The sequence below is a fragment of the Mus caroli genome, unplaced genomic scaffold (genome assembly GCF_978045245.1).
Source record: "Mus caroli unplaced genomic scaffold, Mus_caroli_1 scaffold_1, whole genome shotgun sequence".
Classification (NCBI taxonomy): domain Eukaryota; kingdom Metazoa; phylum Chordata; class Mammalia; order Rodentia; family Muridae; genus Mus; species Mus caroli.
Window position 1 is genome coordinate 120,214,727 of NW_028227256.1, and position 26,893 is coordinate 120,241,619.

General features: G+C 37.5%; 1 protein-coding gene across 3 annotated transcripts in view; it reads right to left on the reverse strand.

Annotated features, from left to right (window-relative positions):
* Dpp10 (dipeptidyl peptidase like 10) overlaps positions 1-26,893 on the reverse strand; it is a 1,511,806-nt gene that overhangs the window by 286,691 nt on the left and 1,198,222 nt on the right. For all 3 annotated transcript variants that reach the window (XM_021165015.3, XM_021164934.3, XM_029476885.2), the window contains exon 5: positions 25,628-25,702. In XM_021165015.3, the coding sequence (XP_021020674.1) occupies positions 25,628-25,702 (75 nt within the window). The remainder of the gene's footprint in view (positions 1-25,627; positions 25,703-26,893) is intronic.

A 26,893-nucleotide genomic window follows, 5' to 3' on the forward strand; every position in this document is an offset into this window, starting at 1 on the left:
AGAGAAAGAGAGAGAGAGAGATACTGGCCTTCCTAAATGTCTGTTAATAATTGTTTAGCCATCATCCATCATCATCCATAGAAACTCAGACTCATGGATTTTATGAACTGGCACTATCATTCTATGCTGAATATTTAATTTTTGTACAACATTATTTAAATCAGTGAAGTTACTGTAAAGGTAGGTTTCCCACATATTTTATCATTTCCTAAATTGTACTACTTTGGAAAAATCTCCTGCTGTTTCTTCCCATGCGTAGAACATGTCAGAGTCCACAACAGTCCAAGGTGAAACGCAGAAACAAATTCAGCCTAGAGAATGCAGAGCTCAGCAGCCTTAGCTATCAGAATATATTGATCACATTGACAAATCTGTGTGAGTGAGAGAACTGTTGTCCTGGAAAGAGCCTTCCTAAATGACAAGATCAAATTTATAGTGAAAGTGTTTGAAATTGCCTATAAACACAGAAGGCATAAATGAGAGTTTGTCTATCACCAACACAACAGTCTACATGTCTGCCACATACTCAGCATTGCAAAACCCCAGAAAGAAAATTTAATCTCAGGTGGGGAAACAAAATTCTAACATTAGCATCCAAAAGAGATCAATTTTGAGCATTTTAAATAAATCAGTGTACCATTCCTCCTAGAACAGCAATTTGCTTTAACTGGTATCACAGAGATAGGGTTTTATATAGATAGGGAATCTCCCACTCCTTAATAGACAGGCACAAACATAAAAAAAGATAGAGTTATTGGCTAGTGATTCCTTTCAACTAAGCTTGGAATAGATTTGGACACTTATGCCATCAAAGGTAGAAAGCAAATGAGAAAAAGGTACATTTATTGATTCTGGCTCAGCTATCACTCTGTCCCAAAATGAAAAGTCCTGGATGCCTATACACTTACTGTAGATATCTTTCTATATAAAATAGTAGCTATCTTCTCCTATGCTCCCATTTTTTTGCTCATGAAATGGGACTGAAAATGGTACCATGCACAGGTAGGCAAGCTATATCCCTAGCCAATTCCCTCTACACATCTATTTATGTATTTACCTCTCTTATCTTTCTACCTGCCTACCTATCTCCCTCTCAAATTGTTTTACAGTTTTGTACAGACATGTAATGATTTTTTAAAGTTTTACTTACTATTTTTCTTTCTCATTCATCCTTCATCTCACTGAAATCTTTCTTCTTCCCCATGAGTTCCTACATTGAGAAAAGTGTCTAATATTTTATTTGTATGAGTTTGCCTGCACACTCTCATGCTTACTGCCTATCGAGATCAGAAGAGGATCCTTTTAACTATAGTTAGAGCTGGTTGTGGGCCATCTTATGGTTCTTGAGACTGAACCTAGTCCTCTGATAGAGCAGCCAGTACTCAAATCTCATAATTGTTATGCCATCACTTCAGCTTGAGTCGCCCTTTTTTGATACAGGTTTTTTAAGCCTTCAGACTGTCCCTACCCTCGCTGTATAGCCCTGGTTGGTCTTTAATTTATACTCCTTTAGTCTTTACTTCACAAATAGCTGGGATTATAGGTTTGGAGCATCAGGCCATTCTGGAGGTTTATATCATCGACAAAAGTCTCTAGTCCACTTATTTTGTAACTTGGGTTTACTCTCCTGGATGTTTTGCTTTGAATCTAGAAATTAATGCTGGACTGCACAGTTTTCACTAAATCTTTTGTTTTAGTCACTATTCCAATCTGAAAAGTCTACAGAAGCTGGTAAAATATTAAAAGTAAGACATAATATAGGAAATATATTAAGAATTGAAGAGAGGATTGTCCCCCATTTGGTGATTCTAATGAGGTAATTTGAGAAAACCCCACCTCAATGTGTCTAGAGGATCAGATTTCTCAGAATTTCAAGTCTAAGGGAAAAGAAAATATGTTTTTATATAGCACCTTACATCTTTTAAGTGTTGAAAGCTGAGACTTTTTGTTTTAATTTTGAAGTCACTATTTTTTTTGCCAACACTATAAAGGTCAACCCAAACACAAGTGTGATTGGGCTAGTTTACTACTTTGAAGTTAAATAATTTAAGCAAAATGTCAGGACAATCTATCTTTTGATATATATATATATATATATATATATATATATATATATATATATCACTCTGGCAAATGAGCTTTCTCTGATTGTTTTTTTTCATTTTCATGACAAGTACATAAATAGATCTTAAATTGTACCAGGCCATAAGAATTTTAACAGAAAGTCTGAACCAGCTGCAACCCCATATTGAGCTTTCCCACATGCCTTTAAATATGCTTTAAAGTTGATTCTCATCTCAACTGAAAACTTGACAAAGAAAATAGGTCAACGCCTAAGCAGATGGAGACTGTGAATTTCATGCAAAAACTGAGAATGAAGGTCAGTTTCTACATGAAAAAGATACTTACAAAAATGGAGATATTCTGGGGTCATGAATTTGCACTGGAGATTCGTGTCTCAATATTGTTCTAAGCATATGTCTATTAACATACGTTTGAACACACTTTGTCTCATTTATTTCATTTTCGCTGTGCAGTTTGAAAAAAATATTTTAAAGACGTGATGTGAATAACAGAGGATTCAATGACTTAGGACTAAACAAAACTGGACTGAAGAATCAAGCCAGCATCTGGGGGTTGTGTACTGAAATCCACATAAGATGCAATGAATTCAAATCATCTGTTCCTCATACTTCACTATGTAAACCATTAGATTTCACATCCAGAGGAGCCGGGCATGGTGGTGCATGCCTTTAATCCCAGCACTCGGGAGGCAGAGGCAGGCGGATTTCTGAGTTCGAGGCCACCCTGGTCTACAGAGTGAGTTCCAGGACAGCCAGAGCTACACAGAGAAACCCTGTCTCAAAAAACAAAACAAACAAACAAACAAATATCAAATCCAGAGGAAAACTCTCTGTAATTACATAGGAGAACTTGCTAACTATCCTGTAGCTTTCTTATAGCCTAAATAGCAACTCTTCTATTTTTAATAACTTTTAGATTTTTCTTGAAGGGGCAGTCTCTTAAATCATGGGAGAGCAAACAGAAAGAATGTTCAAGCTGAAGGAAAGGGTAGAGTGTTGTGGGATGATGTCCTCCATGCATGATGAGGTTATTGCACTATGAGAATCTCAAAAGCTTGGATTAAACACTTGAGACCTACATCAACCCGAGCCTCTCAGCGATTCATCATGAAAGGGAGGGAGGCACATGAGGGCTCCTCCACACCTGAGGCCTTATATGAAGTCAGTAAAGGGTTGACTGAGAAAACAGGCTTAGGAGACATCACCTCTACCTGAGAGTTTATAGGGAGTTAAAAGTTGCAAGCAAACAATGGTTCATATGACTCTACCTGTGCCCTAGGTAAAGAGTGCTAGGTGGAGAAACATACACTTTCTTTAACTGTCTAACCACTGACAAGAGAGTTGCCCACTAGTCACAGTCCTAGGCCCTATCAATAACTCTACCTCTCCTCTTGTAAAGAAGAACTAACTAATTCATCAATAAAAGGAAAGAGTTTACACTGTGTGTAGGTCATAAAAGTAGAATAACTAGAATTATTTCAGGAAAGGCAAGAGGATCAGGAATACTAGAAGGAATAAGACAGGGTAATAGCGGTGGCAAACATGACCAAAATGCATTATGTATGGAAACTCCTACTAAAACCCATAACTATGTAGAATTAGTTAATTCTGATTACAGGAGTACTGTCTCTTGCCTGGTCTGAATGGTTCAAATAATTTTGGTAGAAATAGTTTCACCAAAGCTGCTTCAGTGGACTAGAATTATGTACACTGGTACACTGAGCAGTAGAGTTCCCTATTCTCAGCGACTCACTCAGCGACAGGTACAACATGGGCACAAGGACAAAAGCACCCTTGGAAAAGCACCCTTGGAGAAATGGTGTGGAAAAAGAGAGAGGAGAGAGAGAGAGAGAGAGAGAGAGAGAGAGAGAGAGAGAGAGAGAGAGAGAGAGAGAGAGAGAGAGAGAAAAGAAAAAGAAGGAGGAGGAGGAGGAGGAAGGAAGGAAGGAAGGAAGGAAGGAAGGAAGGAAGGAAGGAAGGAAGGAAGGAAGGAAGGAAACAGAGGGTGGGAAGTAGGAAGGAGGAAGAAAAGAAAGAGAAAGAAGAAAGAGAGGAAGAGAGAAAGGAGAAGAGAAAGAGGAGAGGAGAGGAGAGGAGAGGAGAGGAGAGGAGAGGAGAGGAGAGGAGAGGAGAGGAGAGGAGAGGAGAGGAGAAGAGAAGAGAAGAGAAGAGAAGAGAAGAGAAGAGAAGAGAAGAGAAGAGAAGAGAAGAGAAGAGAAGAGAAGAGAAGAGAAGAGAAGAGAAGAGAAGAGAAGAGAAGAGAAGAGAAGAGAAGAATGAGAACGAGAAGAGAAAAGGAGGATAATTTCAAAAGGCTTTCTAGTGATGCGCATGCAGCTTGGAAGGGGACACAGCTACTTAAATAGACTGGCCAGAGCCTGGAAATTCTTTAGAAGATCAAGGATTCGTCTTCTGCTTCATCTCAAGCAGTGACTGATTTTCTAGCAGGAGTATAGTATCTGTATAATTACAAGGTGAGGATGACCATTTGGAGCACTCAGGTGGACAACAAAGGTTGTAACTGATGTAGCAGTTTGGACGTTGACTTCCTGGATGTGGCTCAACGACAAATCAGTGTGTGGCTTACTAAAATCACTATATATGAAGTACCACAGGAATTACAGAAGATCAAAGCACAAAAATGGTCCTGAAATGAAAGCTGAGAAGAGAATAAAAGAATGATAGGTAAAGACTCCGTGAATACTAATAAGAAAGGAGTGAGAGTGTAGGGCAAGGAAAAGAGCAGTTATACACATGCATGAAGAAAAAGGGGAGATGGGCAGCTAATGGCTCACTGCTTGGTCTGGACTTAGGACTGCTCATTTGTACAGTATTCAGAAAGAAACAACAAATCAAACATAAAATAATTTTGTGATGATTTGTCATCAGCACATCTGAAGAGCAGAATTCTTCATTCATAGCATTTGGCAAAGGCAGGGGCATGGTTTCCAGCTATACAGCCAAGAGGGGATGAAAATGGGTCTCAGGAAATTTGTATTGTCGAATTAAAGCAGGAAGGATTTGTTGAGTCTAATGACAGTTATGGTGTTATGAAGGTTTTGAATTTTGTTACTAATGGAATATAATGGAATTATAACTTTAACAAAAGCAGAAAAATGAACAAAATGACACTTTAGTGAATATGAAGAGATTATATGTTTTTCCACTATTGTTTACTTTTATTTAAAATTATACACATAAACACATCTATATATGGAAGGTACACCTGTGCATTTATAAATTCAGGTGCCCATGGAATCCAGAAAAGGAAACCAGATTCTTTGGACTATAGTTATAGGCAATTGTAAGCTTTCTGACATGAGTGCTAGGAACTGAACTCAGGTTCTCTGAAACAGTAGTGTGGACTCTGAACTCTTAGGCCATCTCTCCAACTTGGGGTATTGTGTTTTGAGATAGTATTATAGGTCAGAGATTCCAAAACTATAACTGAGTTGGGACAAGTGTTATTGTCAATTGCATGCATGTCTTCTTTAAATTGTTTTTGAAATTACACTGGAGATGCATCAAGCAAGCTATTGCACAATTAGGAGTCTGGTAGATACCCTCCTTGCATGATCCTTTATTAGAAAGCAAATTCAGGAGAAAATGGATGTATTGAAACTTATTTAGAGTCATTAGGGAGGTTTATCAGCATTGAAGAGTAGGTACTGCTCAGAGAACATTGGAACTTAATATCCATGTTATGCAGCTCTAGGGGATAGAAGGTTAACCTTCAGGCCTGCATAGCACTGTACTCACATGGGTGTAACCACACACATGCACACATAAATAAAAACAATGTAATTGTTAAGTTATTAATATTTGAAATTTCTGGGAAATAGATTGATGTGATTAAAGATTCCACATGAAGCTACCTATGGCAGCACTGACATTTCTTAAAATATTTCTTTGATGTATTTATTATTAGTGTGTGCATATGTATGTGCAAGTATGTGCGCATGAGCCCATGTGCATGTATGTGTGTGTGTGTGTGTGTGTGTGTGTGTGTGTGTGTGTGTAAGTGTGTGTAAATGGAGGCAGGCTTATGTCACAGTATGCCTGAAGCTCAGTTCAGAGGGCACCTTTTAAGAGTCAGTTCTTTCTTTCTATCATTATTGGATTCTAGGAACTGAACTCAGTTCCTTAGGCTTGCTTGCAAGCCCTTCTACCTGCTGAATCACTCTGATGTCTCTACACCAAAGTTGGAGGAATATTCCCGAATACCTCTTGCTCTGTTCTGTTGTATTCACAACTATCATCACTGTTAGCTCTATTCTGAGACAAGCATCTGTCTATTTATGGACTTGTAGTTTGTCAGCTGGAAAGCAGCTTCTTGTGAGTTTGGGTTGCTTGAGGGACCATCAGCAACTTCCAGCTTTTGTTACTGATAGTGGCTGGAACTTTATTCCAGTTTTCTAGTTTGTCAGAAGAATAGTGCACAAAAGACAATGTGCTTCAATGATCCCTGAATATTTAAATACTCAAATAATGATTATAAAACAATAAAAGACAATGGGATTTGATTAGATGCTTGCTTATAACTTTCCACACACTTTCTCAAACAATCTCTAGTATGGCTGTATAAATTCCAGATACTTCTCAGATGCCTTATAATTTGGTTCCTTCTGGCTAATTGATATTTCCTGTTGGTTCTGATATAGCTAATCAAGATTTTATTGTGCAAAAGTTAAAACCACACATTTGCTGCAGTACTATTTTCAAGTCTAATTGGGTTATTAAGCAAAATGCATTTGAACAATTAGACATAAAAGAAATGGATTTTATTCTACCTTAAAACGCCAGTTCCCTTCAAGATTGGCTGGTGAATGTTTTCTAGAAATACAAATATATATATATATATATATATATATATATATATATATATATATATATATCAAATTTCCTAACCTTCTGCTTTAATAATCACTCATAAGATATTTTAAAAAATGTATTTCTGGTACAGACCCAAAGAATGAATTTAGAAAAATCAAATGAGATATTGCACTGGAGTTCTTTTAAAGGCAAGCTTCTGCTATAGCACGGAAGCCTTAAATATTCTCATGTACAAAGAGAAAGATACTGTCCTAATAAAAAAGACTTCTGTGCAATAACTCTGTAAATGTGTCCATGTAAAACTGTTTTATGTGTTGTAGCCAGATGGCTTTTGAAAGAGTGCTCTCCAATTATTTACCATGATGAGAGGTGAAGGATGGGCTCACTGGGAATTTTATAGAAAATGATCATTCATATCTTGAGATTTTTCTATAGAGCACTGGTGAGTTTGAAGTGGTTACAGAGTGACATTTGCCATCAGTGACAAAGGCACAGTAACTAGGCAGCATTAACATGAGGAAAGGAGGGCTCATTTTAAACTTCCCAGAGACCAGGTCACAGCTTCTAAGAATTTCACATCCATTCCTCAGGAAGCTCAGCATATGTGCATTCTATCAGTAAGTGCGCAATAATTAATGTTTGTATTAAAGTACACAATTTTGTTTGTGGTACACCTATAATTGTTTAAAGAGAATGGACAGAGCTGGGAAGACCCACAGTCTTGCAATAATAGAATAGGAAGTGAGTTTTCCCAAGGCAAATGGTATATGTGTGTTGCCTGTTATATCATCTGTCTTTGATGGTTCTTTCTAAGGATTAGGACTTTTAGATCCTCAAATAATACTTACAGTGTTTACTATCCTCAAAGAGAGGATGTGGGTGCATGTCTGGAGCGATCAGGGGTGCAATTGTAAGGGTCTTGTTTGTTATTTTCTCTACACACAGACACAAACACACACACATATAAATAAAATAAAACACATCTACTTTTTTACTATTTGCATGTTTGTATGTCAGAGGACAAATTTGGGAAATCAATTTCTCTTCTTCCACCATGTATATTCCCGGAGTCAAATGCTGGGCCATTATGTTTGGAGGCCAATGGCTTTTCCCACTGAGTCATCTCACTAGCCCAGGCAGATAAATTTTATAAGGAACTTGGCTATGTAGCTGAACTGAGGAAACTAATTAATCTAGACTACCCTCTAAGGTATCATGATGAAGTATAAAATAATCAGATGTGTTGGAAAGAAATGACAAAAACAATATAGAAAACACAAAGTGAATTTGAAAGAAATAAAATATATTTTGGAACCCATGATCCATTACAGGCTTATCAGATTGAGTGTTCTTGATAAACGCAACTGTAATTTGAATATGAAAAGCATATATGTATACACTCATACCACAGAGATATGTATTAAAATTGAGTGCATACATAAATACTTTGTACATAATTACTAAGTCAAATGTTCTGGTTTTAAGTAATCTAGAAACATCGTCAGAGATAAGGATGTGAGAACTGTCTTCTAGCTGATTATTGATGGAGCCAAGCTGACACGCAACATTAACCAGCCCAGTGTGAGGTGATCTACTCGAACTTCACACCCAGCACTCAGGGAGCCCACCATGTTCCTCTCTGCTGCACCCACTCTGGGGCCTTTCATGACTGTATTCTATATGTGCTTAAAAGCATTATCTCCCATGTTTGTTTATTTGCTAAATTTATAACTTCCTACTTAATCTTCATACCAGTTTATATGTCCATAGATTGTCATGTGGAGACTTAGCTTATTTTGATCTACTCTATCATTTGAATTATATATATTTCCCCTTCTGCTATTTGCAAGTTTCCAGTGGGAAGCAAGAGTGTATGCAACTATTTTTATTCCTGGTACCTACCACATTTTCTGATATTTAATTATTTAGAAGTAAATGAGAAAATGTGTGAAAAAATGCAAAGCAATTAGCATTTAAAAGAGATCAAGATAGATTTTTTATAGCATTTTAGAGGAATTAAAATGTCCCCTTCTTGCCCTAAAATGGAATGTTTTAAAGAACAGTTTGGTGGAAACATAGTTTAGTTGAAACTTAAAAAACTTTATCTAGGTCAAGTTCTGCCACTATCTGGATTTCAAATTTGACTTTCTGGGGTCTCATTCTCTAAGGAATAATATTAAAAAGCTGTCAGTTCTCAGGGCACCTTCTTATATATGAAGAAAGAAAAAATAGAGGATAGATGGGATGAACTTTCAGAGGATGTGCACTCTCTCTTTCAACTGTTAGTCACTCAGAGGGTATAAGAGAGAGCAAAAGAAAACCCCATGATTGCAGGCAGACCCACCATACAGGTCCTTTCACCTCTAGTAGCCTCAAGGATGCTTTCACACAGCCTTGCATGAGGAGTTGCATGCTTTCAGCAGGGTGTACTTAATACAATGAGTGCAATGTCCCCAAGAACAGATAAAATTGGGGAAAATTTGTCTTACCAAGAGCAAAAAAAAATTGGCTTTGACTACATCATCTAGACCCTAAACGGAGCCAGATTCAGTGATACCTGAAGTCCTTTTCTTCACAGGGATGGGGAGCTAAATAAGGAGCTTCTTGACCTGTGACTCTTAAGGCAAAGCACCTTGCTTGGGGTTATGCTTCCAGAGTCCATCTCATTAAAAAAATAGAGTTTGAGCTGATCTTCACATTTAAAAACATGCAGAATTCATAACTGTTCTTCATCTTAGACATACAGGCAACAGGTTGCTATAGGGAGTTATAGGAAAAAACAAGAAATGGTAACTCTACCAAGGAAAGCAAAATTTGAATTCCAGGAGGTGAGAACAGCTCCCTAACAGTTGTTTAAAGTCCTACAATCGGGAATCATGGAGAACTGTTATCTTTAGTGTTGTTATAACACAATGCTATCAACAGCATTACATAGTGCAGTGTAGCTTATTTCTCAATGTCTGCTTTCTTATGTTTACGCAAAGAAGACAGTCTGAGAAGGATGAGAGATGGCTGAGTGGGTAAATTGTTTACAGTAAAGCCTGATAACCTGAGTTTAAATCCCAGGACCTACATGGTGGCAGAAGAAACCTTGCACATTGTTTTGTAGCCTCTATACATAGAATGCAGTATGCACACATGAGCATGCACCAACAAAAGAAAGAAAATGCTGTAGAGAGTGAAGGAGAATGAACGAGAAAATGGGAGGTGAGGGGGCTGGTAATGTTTCTTCACAGCTTTATGTTTTGTTTTTGTTTTGTTTGTTTTGTTTTTGTTTTTACCTGCTCAGTAGGAGTAAACCTTTTCTTTTTCAAGTGTGCAAATTTTTGTTCCTTTTTGAAAATCAAGTGCAAAGCTATTCAATGTTAATATAACATGGGTCTGGAAAGATGGCTTAGGCTTTAAGAACACTTGATGCTCATCCAGAGGTCTGGAATCTAGTTCATAGCACCCATATCTAGCAGCCACCCATATCTAGCAGCTTCAGGGGATCTGAAAGACTTTTCAGGCTTCTGTAGGCACCTGTACTGACAAAGATACATGTGCTCTCAACACACTCTCTCTCTCTCCCTCTCTCTCTCTCTCTCTCTCTCTCTCTCTCTCTCTCTCTCTCATTAATTTAGATTATATAGCTTCATGGAAATCAGAGCAATGACTTTTCTTAATGGTTTTTTGAGATGATCCCTGCTAGTCCCTTATTGTATTTATCTAGGGAGAAAAGTAAGGGGAGGTGGCTGCTTTTCAGAAGAATTGCCTGGGTTTACTTACTGCAATATGTGCATGTCCATGTGTACCTCAGCATAAAAAAGAAACACTCTTTACACAGGCCATACAGGCTTCATCCTGCAAATATTAGAGTGCCAAGGGAAGGAATGGTAAAACACAGTGATACTTTAAGCAATCTTTCATGCTGTGGTGAAAATACAACATACTATACCATACCATACTCGTGTACCACAGAGCATGATTTTAAGTGGACCACAGGAATGAAATTCGAGTTTTTGATGCTGAAAGATGGATTCAAAAGAGACCTTTTACTAAAGAGACTGATTTGTTAGTACACTGTCCTAAGTTCAAGTCCTCCCAGCCATGTAACAAAAGCAATATGGACTGGGTAATTAGAATTAGGTCTACATAATAACAAGTAGCCTTAGTTTACTTGGCAAATCCTAGATCAATAAGAAAACAGGTCTCAAGAAGAAAGTAGGGACCACCTGATGAGTGACATCAGGAGAAAACCTCTAATTCCACACATGTGTGTACACATCTACCCCACACATATGAACATGCATGTACACACCCACACACATACACACACATACACAAATACACATGCACACAATCAGAGTTTTTAATGGGTGTATACTTTCACTTTTGGCTTAACAGAATGGATTTCTATGCATTTTGGCTGATTTCACACTATCCCTTACTGTTTCTGCATATGTATTAATATCCAAAGATGATCCCTGGCCTCCTGCTCAAGTTCAACATAGTCTTTCCATTAACATCAGCAAGTGTGCCTTCATCTGCTTGGTTCATTTACTAAGATGCTTTTGAGACCTGTCAAAACGACTTCCACCCCTTCTATTCTTTGACAGAGTAAAAGACTCAGACTTGGCTTAAGTCATATAATTTCCCAAATGGACTGGAATTTTCTGGCAAACCCATTTAGTGTTTGCCATCTGACACGACCTCAAAGAACCAAAGATACAATCTGTTAAGAAAGACTTAATCTGCATTCCAGTCTTGACTATGATGCTCTTTACTGGGTAGGAGGACCCCACCTTGATGAAATATCCTGTGAGTCATAGGATATAACTTTTTTTTCCAGAAAATTCTATGCCTTTTGTGCCCCAGAGTGAGCTCTGAAGTCAGGAGCTGTCACCCATGATGAGTAGTAATAGAATGAATATCTGTGCTCTTCTTTTCATGCTTGTGTTTCTTAAAGGTTTGATATAAATCAACACAAACATTTCACATGCTGAATATTAAGTTCTTTTAATTATTTTTGAAGTTAGATTTAAAGAAACTAGCTTTTTTACTACAATCCTAGGAAAGAAATGAGTCCTTTCTATTTTGAGAAATAAAGAGTAACATTATGGATAAATGTTGGTTGGGTCACTCTTGTCTGCATAATCAGCAGTCATGTTGATCAAGAACAGTCTTCAAGTCTTGGCATCTCTTCATGATCTCTGACTCACACGCTGTCTCAAATACACTGAATCCTTGTCATTCTGAAGTGTTGCTAAAGAAGGATCCTGTCTTTGAAATTCTCCCCTATGTATGTTCAATAATGTCTTCTCAGTTCCTAAGATGGACACTTTGGGTCTGAGCCCTCCGGGTTACAAGTCTTCAACTATCCCTGCAGATCTATGATATTCTCTACCCTGCTTTGCATCTATCTGCATCATTCTCTTTGATTTATAGCAATTAACAGGAAGCTGGTGGGTTGCCTTAGCAATTAAAGGCACTTGCCACATCAGTTTGATACAAGTTGTTTGATGACTTCCGTATGTGTACACACACACACACACACACACACACACACACACACACACACATGCACACACACCACTAGTACTCCCGGCTGGTGAACATTTATTTCAAAAGAATTACTTACATTATATATAGATTTAACTAGGGACAAAAATTTCAGTAGAATACAGACTGCCCTTATGTAAAAAAAAAAAATCTAGTGTACTTTTAATTGCATGTATTGTGTGTGTCTGTGTGTGTGTGTGTGTGTGTGTGTGTATGTGTGTGTGTGTGTCTGTGCGTAAAGGAGCCTATTGAGACCAGAGGAGGGTATTGGATTTCCAAGAATTGGAGTGACAAGTGATTGTGATCTAATCTACACCTGTAGATGCTAAACACCGAACTCATGTCCTTTGGAAGAAGAAATGCTCTTAACTCCTGGGCCATTACTTCAGCCACATTTTCACATTATACTGGGTTTCCCATGCACTCTCTTCTTTACACTCTATCAAAAATGGTGCCCCTGAGGCAGAGAACCCAGGACCTGTAGTCACAGTGGGAATCTCCTGCTCTACAGGTTCATATGAATCCATAGTTGAAAGAAGTAAATGAAAACCAACTAAAAAATAAGTCTTGTCCTTACACCTACCATATTGTGATTTTTAATTGGATATTTTATTTATGTACATTTCAAATGTTACCCCCCTTTCCCAGTTTCCCCTCTGGAAATCCCCTATCACATCCTCCTTCCCCTATCCTACCCACCCACTCACACCTCACCACCCTGGCATTCCCCTACACTGGGGCATCGAGCCTTCACAGGACTGAGGCTCTCTCCTCCCATTGATATCAAACAAGGCCATCCTCTGCTACATATGTGTCTGGGGCCATGGGTCCCACCATGTGTACTCTTTGGTTGGTGGTTTAGTCCCTGGGAGATTTGGGGGATCTGGTTGGTTGATATTGTTGTTCTTCCTATGGGGAGGCAAACCCTTTCAGTTTCTCCAGTCCTTTCCCTAACTGCTCCATTGGGGTTCCTGTGCTCAGTCCAATGATTGGCTGTGAGCATCCTCCTCTATTACCTTGCAAGAATATCTCTCACAGAACCTTAAGCTATGTTTCTGCCTATGATTCTTAACCCTATGATTCTGCCCACTGAGCCTCCCCAATCCCAAAATAAATTTCTTTATAATAAACCTTGGTTATTTTCCGGATGAGGGCTTTCAAAAATACATTGGCCTTTTGACTCTAATTATATTCTTCACCCCTCTTTCCTCAGAAACATTGAGGTCTTTTCCATTTGGCTAATGTAGATGCCCTCCAGGCTACACCACTACCTGCGAGCTAGCTTTTTTCCTTGTACAATCATTAACTGTTTTCTTTTTGAAAAAGGCAACACTAAAGCAATGCAAAGTTAATTAGTGTTAACTCCAATTAGGAATCCAAACACTGCTCTGTTGGTGTAATCAGAAAGTGTGGCTCTAGGATTTATGATGCTCCTTTATTCTTTATTGTTTGAAGTCTTAGTTGGGATTTTTCATTTACACTAAGAATTATTGTTGTCGCTATTTTAGGACAAGTTATTCTGTATTTGATGTTCTTCAGAATGGACACAACTAAATAGAACAATCTGTCCCTACTGGTTTAGCACCAAAGCAACAATTCTATGATCTGTAGGATTTCAAGTCTGACATATTAGTTGCAAAGACATAGCTTTTTTTTCCAGAGTATGTATTAGTATGATGGATGTGAGAAGGTAGACTGCTACCTTTGGGGGATTAATGGAAGGCACTGGGATTTAACCTTGACAACAATCATCTCCTTAAGATACCCTTGTCCTGTACTTAATGTGGGCAAATATTCATCTGCATTAAAAATAACAAAATAGGACTGCCATATCCACACAGAATTCTGTGGTATCCTTAGGGATACCTTTGTTATGTGGATCTGAGTCTGGCTTCCTGCTGCCCTTTTGTGGCAATAGAGTAAGATGAGGATAAATATCTAATAAGAAAACAATTCTGATAGGAGCAGGATTTGAAATATTTTCCCACTGAGGCTACATGTAACAAAACTGAGCATGTGCAAACAAGGCCTCCATCTACCCCTATTGAAGAAGGCTTAGTCTCTCTTCCTATTCCTGTTTTTGTGTCTCTTGTCCAATTCTTTGTTTCAGGACACTGGTCGCTGGAAATCTTGGCAGGTGTGTGACCTCTCTCTATCATACTTTAATGTGAAAAGTTTTTCTTTCTGCAATGTAAAAGTCCTTATCGTTTCCATTTTGTGGCAGGTTGAGACTGAAGAGTCTGTGCACAGAGGTTTGGAGAGATCCACACCATCTGAACCTCCTGCAAGGTTCATTAATTGATGGGAACTTCGAGAATTGTGGCACAGTTGGCATGCTGCAGCTCCAGAACCAGATTGGATCTTACCTTAGGCTTTATTTAGCTGAATTCGTAGCCATTTCTTTCTCACCTTGGTGTCTGATCTAGCATAACTGTGACTATCAGGTGAAAGCTTTTGGAATGTATTAACTTAAGAAAATGCTATTTTGGTTGAACTGTAACAACAGATGTAACTATAATAATTTGGTTTCCAGAAATAAAGCAACTTGCTTCTCTAGAGTGTTGTCTACCTGCCACTGTGAACCACAAAATTACCTTCATCACCTGGCATTCTTTAACTTAGCATCAGTAGGTTACTTTCAACAACAGCTAGCTATGGGGTGAAACAGATCAAGGAAATCTTTGGGCTCCTGTTCACCATTCTGCCACGTGTGCCTGAGCTCTCCCCAGAGCTTCTGACCTGCTGCTGATTCCTCCTCTGTAGCAGTAATATCTGTAAATCAAGCTCTTACCTAAAAAGGCCAGTCTGGCTCATTATTGCCCTTGAACTTGAGACCCAGAGCCTTTCCTTATTATTTTGGACTGAACTACACCTCAATTACACATGATATTAATTCTATAATTTACTAAACCATATCATCTTCAATCCTGTGACTTTTAAAAAAATTTATTTAAACTCTCTCTCTCTCTCTCTCTCTCTCTCTCTCTCTCTCTCTCTCTCTCACCCACACACACACACACACACACACACACACACACACACACACACACACACACAAGCTATGAAAACAGGGTCAGCTCATGTAGGATAAGCAGTGGTTGTCACAAAGACAAAACAAGCTCTTTCTTTATGACTGCTCAGCTGGCTTCTAAGCTACCTCATTTCAATAGCATACATCTTGTAGTCTATACCTAGCTTTGAGGGTGTTACCTTCCTGTGGTCACAGTTTATACGCCACAAAGTATAGACTAGCCACTTCTTCTTAAGAAGCTAATTAAGGGCTGGTGAGATGGCTCAGTGGGTAAGAGTACCCGACTGCTCTTCCAAAGGTCCAGAGTTCAAATCCCAGCAACCACATGGTGGCTCACAACCATCTGTAATGAGATCTGACGCCCTCTTCTGGAGTGTCTGAAGACAGCTACAGTGTACTTATATGTAATAAATAAATAAATCTTTAAAAAAAAAGAAGCTAATTAAAGTAAGTAAATTATGGTGCTGAGAAATGGCTCTTCATTAAGAGTGAATGCGACTCTGGCAGAGGACTTCAGTTCAGTTCTCCTCCCTCTCCCACACACACCAGGTTACAACTGCCTATAACTCCAGCTCCATGGGATCTAATGTCCTCTTCTGGATTTTATAGATACTTCACTCTCAAGCACAGACTCACTGGGAGAAACATATGTCCATATTTATTTTAAAATAAACTATTTATAACAGCAAATTAATAATGAGAGAGATATATTATAAAAGGAGATTTTACTTAATATGACCACAATGGCAAGAGAAACAAAGAGATCCAGTGACCCTTGTGTCCATCCTACAGTGACTCTGAGGTTTAAATAAAGAAATACTGATATGAACATTTAAGTAGGCCTAGTCGAGGTGTGGTCCCATACATGGATGACTTGTTATTATCTGGGCTTCAGAATTTTCCTATAATTTTGGAAAAGAAGTATTCCCTCTGGATGGAGGGCTTTCCCTCTTTCAATATGACATTTCTGGGAAAATTCTCTACTCTTGAGTCAATTCAAAAATCTGCTAGCCAGATTGAGAAACACAAGCATTTTCAAATTGATGTCTGCAAGGTGATACCATGGCATATTACACTGAGCCATTATACAGTTCAACTGCTCTGTCTCTAGATGGATGACAGCCAAAAGAGCCATTCATTGGCCTAAAGAGTCAGCCATGACTCCCATCCCAGAACTTCCACCCCCTATCATAGCACTTCCCACCTGGTGGCACAGCTGTTCCTGTGTGACAGAGGACAATGGGAGAAATAATTGATGAGGTTTAAGGGTAGATTATTTTTTAAGGTATTGCAGACACCACCTGGCTCTGCCAAATCACCACTCTGGGACAAGCCAGATGCCATGCCATGTGGACATTCAAGTAGCCCCTGGTGAGGGTCACATGAAAACCACTGAGACTCTGGGCTGGCAGCCAGTTAACTTGTCAACTATGTGAGTAAAGGAGTAGAGATGTCCTTCCTTCAACTCAGTCAATGCACATGATGGCCACAGCTACCATCTCAGTCATCACTCACAGAAAGCATATCATGCTGGCCCTCTAAAGCCAATCTCTTCAAGAATTCTAGACCCAAAGCATTTATACTCACAATAAATTACTGTTTCAGGTCAATAGTTTGGTATGAAGTCAATATTATATAGCCAGTCGTATTTGACAGTGAGAGTATTTTGCTAATGTAGTATTTTATTGTATCCTCTGAAAAGTTAAAGTGATCTATGATAAGATGAATCATAGATGAATACTGTGTGTAAGCTTAGGAAACAATGAATATATTTTCTTCTACATAATGAATTATAATATATTCATTTACTAAAGTTTCTGTGATCAGAGCTGATAAGAAATGGCTCAGTCAATAAACTATTTTCCCTGCAAACATGAGGGCTTCAGTTTGTACTCATGGCCCTTATGTAAAATGTTATGTATGGTGGTATACAAAGCTCAAATCCAAGCACTTAGAATGTAGAGACAAGTACATTCTTAGTCCTTGAAGGCAGGATAGCCTACCTTAAGTAGTGAGGTCTAGGTTCAGACAGAGATTCTATCTCAATAAATAACACAGAAATGTGGTTGAGGAAGACATAGGACATGAACCTCTGGCCTCAACATGCTCACCTTTTTGTGAACAGACATGCAGACACACAGACACGCAGACACGCACACACACACACAGAGAGAGAGACAGAGACAGAGACAGAGACAGAGACAGAGACAGAGACAGAGACAGAGACATATATACACACAGACATGCACACATATACACACATGTATGGTTTACTGAAATATATACATGCACATAGGCAGAGATTTAGTTAACTAATACCAATCTATATATTTATATATGTAGATGGCTGTCATAGTAATGCCTACATCAAATCATGTGAATGTTATAATATATGGAAACCTATAGAGGCAGATCATTTTCAGACTCCCCACTTATCCCTAAATCATAAAATCTTGAACTAGACTGTCAAGAGGGTTAGGTGGGTTAAGGCAATTGCTGTCAAATCTGAAGTCTCAGTTTTGATCTCTTAGAACCATATGTTAGAAGGGTAGCGCAGACTCTTGCAAGTGGTCTTTTGACTTACACACATGCAACATGTCATGCATAATTGCCTATATACATACTCATAAAATAAGTAAATATAATGAATATTTAATAAAAAATGACAAATCCATTTGGGATGAAGTGATGAGTAGGAGAGTAGCTAGTTCATAAAATGCAGATCAGCTTTCAGGACACTTCAAATTCATCTATTTTTCTCTCAGAGAGAAATATGTAGCTTTTATCTAGCTATATATTTATACATATGAACAAGTGTATAAAATATATTGATGTTGTTCCAGTATTATCAACTTGATTCAACTAAGGAGAAAGTTTGGGAGGCAAACAGTTTGGCAACATCAGCTAAAACAGGAGAAAGATGGCAAGATTTGAGGATGAGGAAGCTGTTCCATTTATCCAAATATAGACTGTGCTTCCCCTAATCTTGTTATTGTATGTGATTGTGTATGTCTGTGTAGGCACACATGTATGTGCAGGGAATGTGAGGACCTCAGGTATTCTACTCTATCACTTTCTACCTCATTCAAGACAATATTTCTCTCTGAAACTGGAGCCAGGCTGACAGTGAGACAGCCAGTCCCAGCATCCTCTCTTTTGTACCTCCACTCTCTTAACACTAAAGCAGAGCCATAACTGCTTTTATAAGTGGGTTCTGGGGGTCTAAAGTTAGCTACTAATACTTGTTCAGAAAATGCTATTATCCATTGAGCTATCTTCCCAGGTGTCTCTGCAAGTTCATCAGTAACAGGATTAGTCAAAATAGCAGTGCACCCCAAATGTATGAAGCTTAATGGCCTAGACAATTCCATGGCCAGACTCTACTCCCACAGACTTCTTAAAGATGTCTGGGTAATTGTAAAGCACTGAAGTATTAAGACCCAGAATTTAATTAGATAATTCACTAGAGAAGAGTTACTTTTTCAAGCAGTGGTGCGTGCCTGATTCATTTTACAGCTATTACTTCTTAGTTAAAATAGATATTTATCATAAAGAGGACTCTGTCTATAGACCTACAGGGTAGTGTGGATGCAGCCAAGTCTGGGTAGCAGCAAATACCCTCTAGAGAGCATGTAGTGTATCAAACAGAGGGCAATATGGCATAAGCAGCAGACCTTTACATGATTGTGTGTGCAGGACACACATGTACACACACACACTAAATTATAATAAAATGCTCTAGATAAATTGCTTAAAATATTTTCAGTTTATGTCATTTAGATAGTTTAAGGAAAAATTTGAAGTATAAAGATGTATAATGTCTAAGCCTAGAAAAATCTCACAAATGCCACTTGAGTATCCAAAGTAATGTATGCCTGGTCCATGAGATGGTTTAGCATGGAAAAGTGCTTTCTGCCAAGTCTGACAACCAGAAACCCCCTTATAAACAGAATATTGACTCTTGCACGCTATCATATGCCTTCTGTTTGTACATTGTGACATATATATGCACTCAAACACAAATAGTATACAATAAATTAAAACTACAGTATATATAATGGAAGTTTCATTAACTTTAATTAAGTAAAATTTAGTTTATAATCAATGAAGTATTTTATGTGTTCCCAGATTAATCCTTGATGGTTTTTGAATTTATGTTCTGATGGAAAGGCCAGAACAGCTGGAATTAGAAGGGTGGACCCACCCCTATGCTAGAGGAAAGCCTTCAAGTAAATGGTAAACATTTCTGATCCTGCCTTCTCCTTAGAATATGGTATCAACATCCAAGTTGTGAGTGCTCTGTGAGGTTTAGGATGATGAACAGCATTCCCACTTGGGTAGGCTAATTTGAGTGCTTAGCAGTTTTCTCTGACTTCTATATATTTGCCTCTATATATTATAGAGGTAAAGAAAAAGTCAGGTCACACACAGTAAAAAGGGAGAGAAAAGGAAAACCTGTAATAGTCAGAACCTGTAACACATGTGCAGTTTTCACAACTTATATCAGCAGTGGAGTGGATCACCCTTGGTATCTAGTGTAGTACAGAAGAATCAATCATAGAACCTCTGAGAACCATGGATATTAAACTTTAGATAAGAAAGAATATACACCTAATAATATACTTCATGAAACTATTTATATCAAATATAAAATCATCAAAGCTAAGCAGTGAAATTTAGACAGTGATTTCCAATGCAAGTGGTTAGACTGCAGTTCTAGAAAGCTTTCCTTTCTTAATCCAGATGATGGCTGCATAGACACGTTTGCTTTACATAATCCCTCAAGCTAGATAGAAAATATACAAATAAAAGTTTTTTGATATGTCTACATACCCATAAATATTTATGCATCGGCAAACTGAATACAAATGTATAGTATATTTCCTTCTAAATTCAAAGCATGAACATTTTTGTGACATGTGATTCTAATTATATTTTTATCTATGTATTTTAGTGTATGTGTTTGCACATGTGTGTACTTGTGGGGGTCCAAAAGCATCAAGAGGGCAATATACATAAATATGCTCGTTCCCTTCAATATGTGGATCCATAGAATTGAACACAGGCTACCAGCTTAATGGTAGGTGCCTTTATCAACTGAGCAATTCCCAGTCCTGTACAGATCACATATTAAAACTAAGCATATTCTCACAACCTTCATTTTGTAGCTAACAACCTTAGTGTGACCCATTGTTCCCTGCCCTGATAAAATCTTGTTGTTGGACTTTGCAGTTCCTCTGGTCTCTAAACCCAGGCTATCAGCTTAAATGTGAAACTGAGATGCTTTGTTTAGATAAAGATATGTTGCAAATGCAGCTGTTTGTTGTTTTTTCCCCATAAAAAAAAAAAAAAACTGGTTCTGAGGACTTCCGAGGGTCGAAGATTTCGATCTTGACTCTCGCTTGGAATGTACATTGATCAATAATCAACACCTGACTGAGACTGCTGTCTGAATATGTGGCTATATCTTGGACCCTAACAAAACATAAATCTAATCTGGAAAAATAAGCAACAATTTGGAAGGATAAAGTAGATCAGAGCAGAGCTAAGCTTCAATAGGTGAGTATATAATTCAGGAACACAGGGATTTGAAACATTAAAGAAAAACAATGGAGAGAGAGACAGATTGACAGAGAGAGAGGCAGAGAGAGATAGACAGAGACAGACAGACACACAGACAGACAGAGAGAAAAAGGGAGACAGATAGATAGACAGACAGACAGACTTGGCTTAGCATGCACTTTTGAAACCACAAAGCCCTCTCCCAGTGACACGTTTTCCCTAACAAGGACACACCTCATAATCTGCCTAATCTTTCAAATAATTCAACTCCATGATGATTAAGCATTCAAACATATGAGTCTTTGTGGGGAATTCTTATTCAAACATCCACAGAAATATGCAATATAACCACATGGAATGTACTGACATTGGACATTCCCCCAAGACAGGTAAGTGCTCAACAGAGATAAGAATGAGATATTCATGAACTGATAAATGAGTGTGTTTAGTATGTGACCTGCTTTTCTATTTTTAACCTGTCTCATTCAGAAATCTTTAAAATTCTGCAAGATTATCCTGAAAAATTAATATGTAAACAAGTACAAAAAATCATACTCATCTATCTCTGGGAACTCACATAAGCAAAAAGTTCAAAGATTTTATATAATTTACATAGTTGATTAAATAAATTGGACGTGATTTTTTTTATAAATTTTAAGTTTTAGGAAAAATTTCAAATAGATCTTTTGACTAATTAGGTGTTTTTATTTGGAGTTAATTATAAATTCATATGTAGTTATAAAATGTGCTTGGATGGAAGTGCGACTTATCCTTCTGCTAGTTTCACCTAATGTGCAAGAGCAAGTAAGATGGCTTTGTAGAAGGACGTGCTTGATACCTGGTGGCTTGAGTTCGATCCCTGGGACACAGTATGGAAAGAGGAATCTGATTCCTACACGTTGTCCTCTGACCTTTAAACACATACTGTGGTACATATGTTTCCATATACAGACATATGTATAAAAGTAATAAGTGAAAAAAACATGAAATTTAAATCATTCTAAATAATAACCAAAACAGTGTTTAAACACCATTGTGTAAGAATCCAGGGTACTGACAGAGTCAATAACCAGAACATTTTTCTCCCCACTAAGAACACAAAAATTGCTACACAAAATAAAGAGAACTGTTCTCACTTTAAACTTATGCCTGAAAAATTTTTTCTCTGTCTTTCCATCTCTCAGCATTCTTATTTCCAGAATGTTATATAAATGGAAGCATACACTCAGGAGATTTGGGGGTTGCCTTTTAAAACTAATGTATAACTCTGGAGAGTCACCCATGGTCTTGGAAATATCAAATCCTTTTCCTTTATATTTCTGAGTTATATACTCTGCATGGTTCTTAACCATTTAACTGCTTACCAACAAAAAAAAATATCTGGGTTATTTAAGGTGATAAACAGGATCTTGTGTATTCCCAACTTGTCTCAAACTTTCTATGTTGCCAAGAACTTTGAACTCTGTATCCTCTTCCTCTACATCTATAGTGCTGGGAATATATGTATGTACCACCATGCTTTATTTATGTGGTGGTTGGTGATTAAATACAAGGCTTTATGTATGCTAGCAGAGCACTCCATCAACTAATTCAACTGTATTCAAGTCCCCCAAGTAATAATTAAAAAATAAAAGTACAGATTTTTAAAGCAATCTTTGTTTACATCGTTACAGAGTGAGACCTGTGTTAAAAATTAATCGGTAGGAACTGGAGAGATGACTCGGTGGTTAAGAGCAATGACTGCTCTTCCAGAGGTCTTGAGTTCAATTCCAAACAACCATGCACATGCTGCCTCACAACCATCTGTAATGGGATCTAATAACATCTTCCATTGTTTCTGAAGACAGCTACAACTTACTCGTATATATATTGTGTGTATATGTGTATATATACACATATGTGTATATGTATATATATATATGGATTTCATATAACACAATATCAAAAAGTACACGGAACAGACTAAATGCACCAACTGGTGGCAGGTAAGTCCACAGCCTATTGTGACAGGTCCTTCTAGCATCGATCAGATTTCTCTTCCAAAATTCACTTGCCTACATTCAAAAGCCCATTTCTGAGTTCAAGATTCTCTGTTATTGCTATGAATGTTTATCTTGTTGACAGTTCCAGTCTTGATTTCCATGACTGTTTCCACATGCTTACATACCAGTGTTCACTGGGTCAGCAAGCTGGATCTGCAGGTAAAGATATTTGCCAACAAGGCTAAATTCAATATTTGGTACCTATGTAGTAGGATAGAGAAGAAATTCCCATAAACTGACTGACACACAGGTACCAACACACACACACGCACACACACACACAAAACCACATATATCCAAAATTGCATGCTATTGGTACAGAGACAGACAAGTTGATCAGTGCAATAGTATTGAAGACCAAGAAATAAAACTTATTGGCACTTGAGCTTTGACAAAGAAGCCAAACATATACAATGGAAACAAGAAAGCATCTTCAACAAATGTGCTAGTCTAACTGGCTGTCAATATGTAGATAAGTGAAAATAAGTGTTTATTTGCCACCTTGCAAAAAGCTCAAGTTGAAGTGAATCAAAGATCAAAGATCAACAAAAAACCTAATACACAGAATCTAATAGAAGAGAAAGTGGGAAAAAGTCTTGAACTCATTGGCACAGGGGGAAATTTCCTAAACAGATCTCCAATGCCTCATGCTCTAAGATCAAGAATTGACAACATCTGATAGAAGGCTAATATCCAAAATATATAGAGTACTCAAGAAGCTAACCACCAGTAAACCAAACAACCCAATCAAAAAATGGAGTATAGAACTAAATGGAGAATTCAAACATAATCAAAAGATAAAATTTCAATATTTCTTTTATACATCAGGTCAAATTTAAATTCTTTTAGATAGCGTTATTTTGTAACCTTGGATTGTATTTTATTATGTTTTCTCATATTAAAAAGCACATTTTTCTCACTATATCAAGTACCTTACAAAATCTGCAAATGAAAGAAACACAAAGGAAACACCAGTCAGCCAAAAATATGAAGAACAGGTAGATAAGCTTGTAATGATAATGTCACCATCTTTTTCATAATAATGTATTTTTCAGTATAAATATAAACTTTAAAGATACACATCAGATGTACACTCCAAAAGGCTAATGCATTAAACAGCAAGTCTTCTGAACTGTGAAATGCCATGTGTCCAAAGACTTTTGATGCGTTATATGAAACTTCCTGCCTTAACTCCATAAATTTTTATTGTCTGTCCTAAAGCTCATAAAACTTCCTTGAGTAATCTCCCATCATTTATTCACTATAGAAACTAATGTGCCGAATTGCCTGTTAACACTTACTTTGCTTTTTAACTCTACAAAATACTCACTTGCCTTATGTATGTTCTAATTGTACTCTAAAGCTGGAGTAGAATAATCAAACAGTGACTGAGAAAAGATTATTATAATTGGTTAATTTCGTTTGTTGTTCTACTTTCTGACACTACGTAGATGACATCAAATGCTATCAACGGTGCTGGGAAGACAGCTCAGTGGATAAAAGCACTGGCCATGAAAACCTGAAGACCTGACTTTAAATCCTCAGAATGCCAGCAAAACTGACACATGATACAAAGTCTGTGACTCCATTGCTTCCACAGGGCAGTGGGGGCAGAAGACAGGAGAATCCACAAAGCTTACAGACAGTATTCCTGGTACATAGAAACAGAGAAAAAGCAAAAAGTTCCTGTCTCAATTTATGTTCCCTGTCATGCATATATCAGCTTTTATACAAATGTATACATAGATGTTCATTTAAATTGTATATGTGTGTATATATATATATACATATATATATACATATATGCACACACACATACACACACACACACACACGACACAGATATTTATAAATTACCACCAGCTGGCAAAGTAGTTCAGTGTGTGAAGACCTCAATTGCTATATTGTACGAATAGGCACTTCAGATTCCACACAATTTCAGCACTACATTAACAGCAGCAACAAATCCAAATCCTGGCTTGGCAAGATGTCTCAGTGAATAGAGGCATTTGCCACTAAGAGTAATGACCTTAGTACCTTACTTAATTTGGTCTCTAGGACTCAGATGATAGGAAGAGAAAATCCACTCCCTAAGTGACCCTCTGTCAGTCACTCAAATTATGAAAACCACCAATACCCCCCCCACACACACATAAATGTAATGAAATCCTTAAAATACTACCAAAGCATATACTGATCATTATTTGAAACAGTGTTCTCTTTGTGTATACATTGCAGCCCAGGACATATCCAGTAGGAAAGTCTCTGACTTCATATGCCCTCTAATTCCACTGATGCTAATGAGTTTATCCTGAAAACAAGCATGCCTCTGTCACATTTGCTAAAACCTCATGCACCTTTAACTCTCACCTGACAGATTGTTCCAGTGATTTGCTAGTCAACTATCTCAATTTCAGTCATGTCTCTACCACAGCCACACTCAACTTGCCTGAGCACTTCTAAGTTTACATATAAACTAGCTCTCTCAGTGTCCACAGAGAAAAAGTTCAGTAGAAGCACAAGAGTTCCTTTACCTGCTTGACATCATATGCCAGGAGAACATACTTTAAATCTGGGGAAAGTGAGTGTCTGGAGGCTTTAAACGTTACCTAGAAGAACCAAAAGAAAGAAAGAAATGATTATTTTACAGAGATGAATCACAGAATAAGTGACTTGAATATTGATACCAAGCATAAGATAAATCTCAATTTGTCAACATAATCTGAAATGGATACTTTCATTCCTTTGAAAATTAATTTTGCTAATTCTGTGATAATAATTTTATACAATATAATTTGGAATAGGACACTGCTGCAAACTTTTCTCATAATTGTCCATTCCACCTTCCTACTCAACATTTAGTTGGTTCTTTCCTTTTTTGTTTCCCCACACAGTCCAGCTTTTATAGCTCATCTAGTTTGGGGAATGAGAGTTGTCTGTCATGTGGTTGACACAGCAGTGATTACATCATTGCAGAAAGCTTCTTCTCTCCCTCCCAGCAGATATCAGATGCAAATAGCTCCTCAGATAGTGGAAGGTTTCTTTCTCACCTTCTTCCCTAGATTCTGTGATTTTTGTCTGGCTTGAGTTAGTGTTAGTCTTGTGTCTATTTTCATTATCACTGTATCAAAATCAGTTAATAAAAACGTTTTTAAAAATATATCCAACAGTTCATTAAAAACACATGAAAAAGCCATTTTATATGCTAAGATTTAAAAACCAATATTTTTATGATCAAGAAAAAATGGGGTTGGGATGATGCTCTTTTGCTACAGTTCTTGACATGCACACAGAAGTCCTGTATTCCACCCCTGTTAATGCAAAAACAGACACTGGAGGAGTAGAGGCTAAAGAATCACAAGTTCACGTTCATTTTCAATCATTAAGCACATTGTCAACATAATGTTCTGAAATGTAAACTTTCATTCTTTTGAAAATTAATTTGTTAATTCTTGAGAACCTCTTACAATATTATGAACCACAGTTTGGACCATATGAGACTCTGTCTCAAACAAAAACAAACAAACAAAAAATGTTGAGCCAGGTGTGGTGGCTTATATCTATAAATCCAAACCCGGGGAGATAAACTCAGAAGGGCCACTTTCCAAATTTGTTGTCAATCTAGACTACAAGTGATGTCCAACTCGGGTTGCACAGACACATTCCTCTCCTCTTCTTTCTCACTTGCACCCCACTCTCTCTGTGTCTGTGTATTGCTCTCTATATAGGTGTGTTTATAAAGTATATATTTTTATTTGACACACACATGCACAAATACAAACACAGACTCTGTGTTGCTC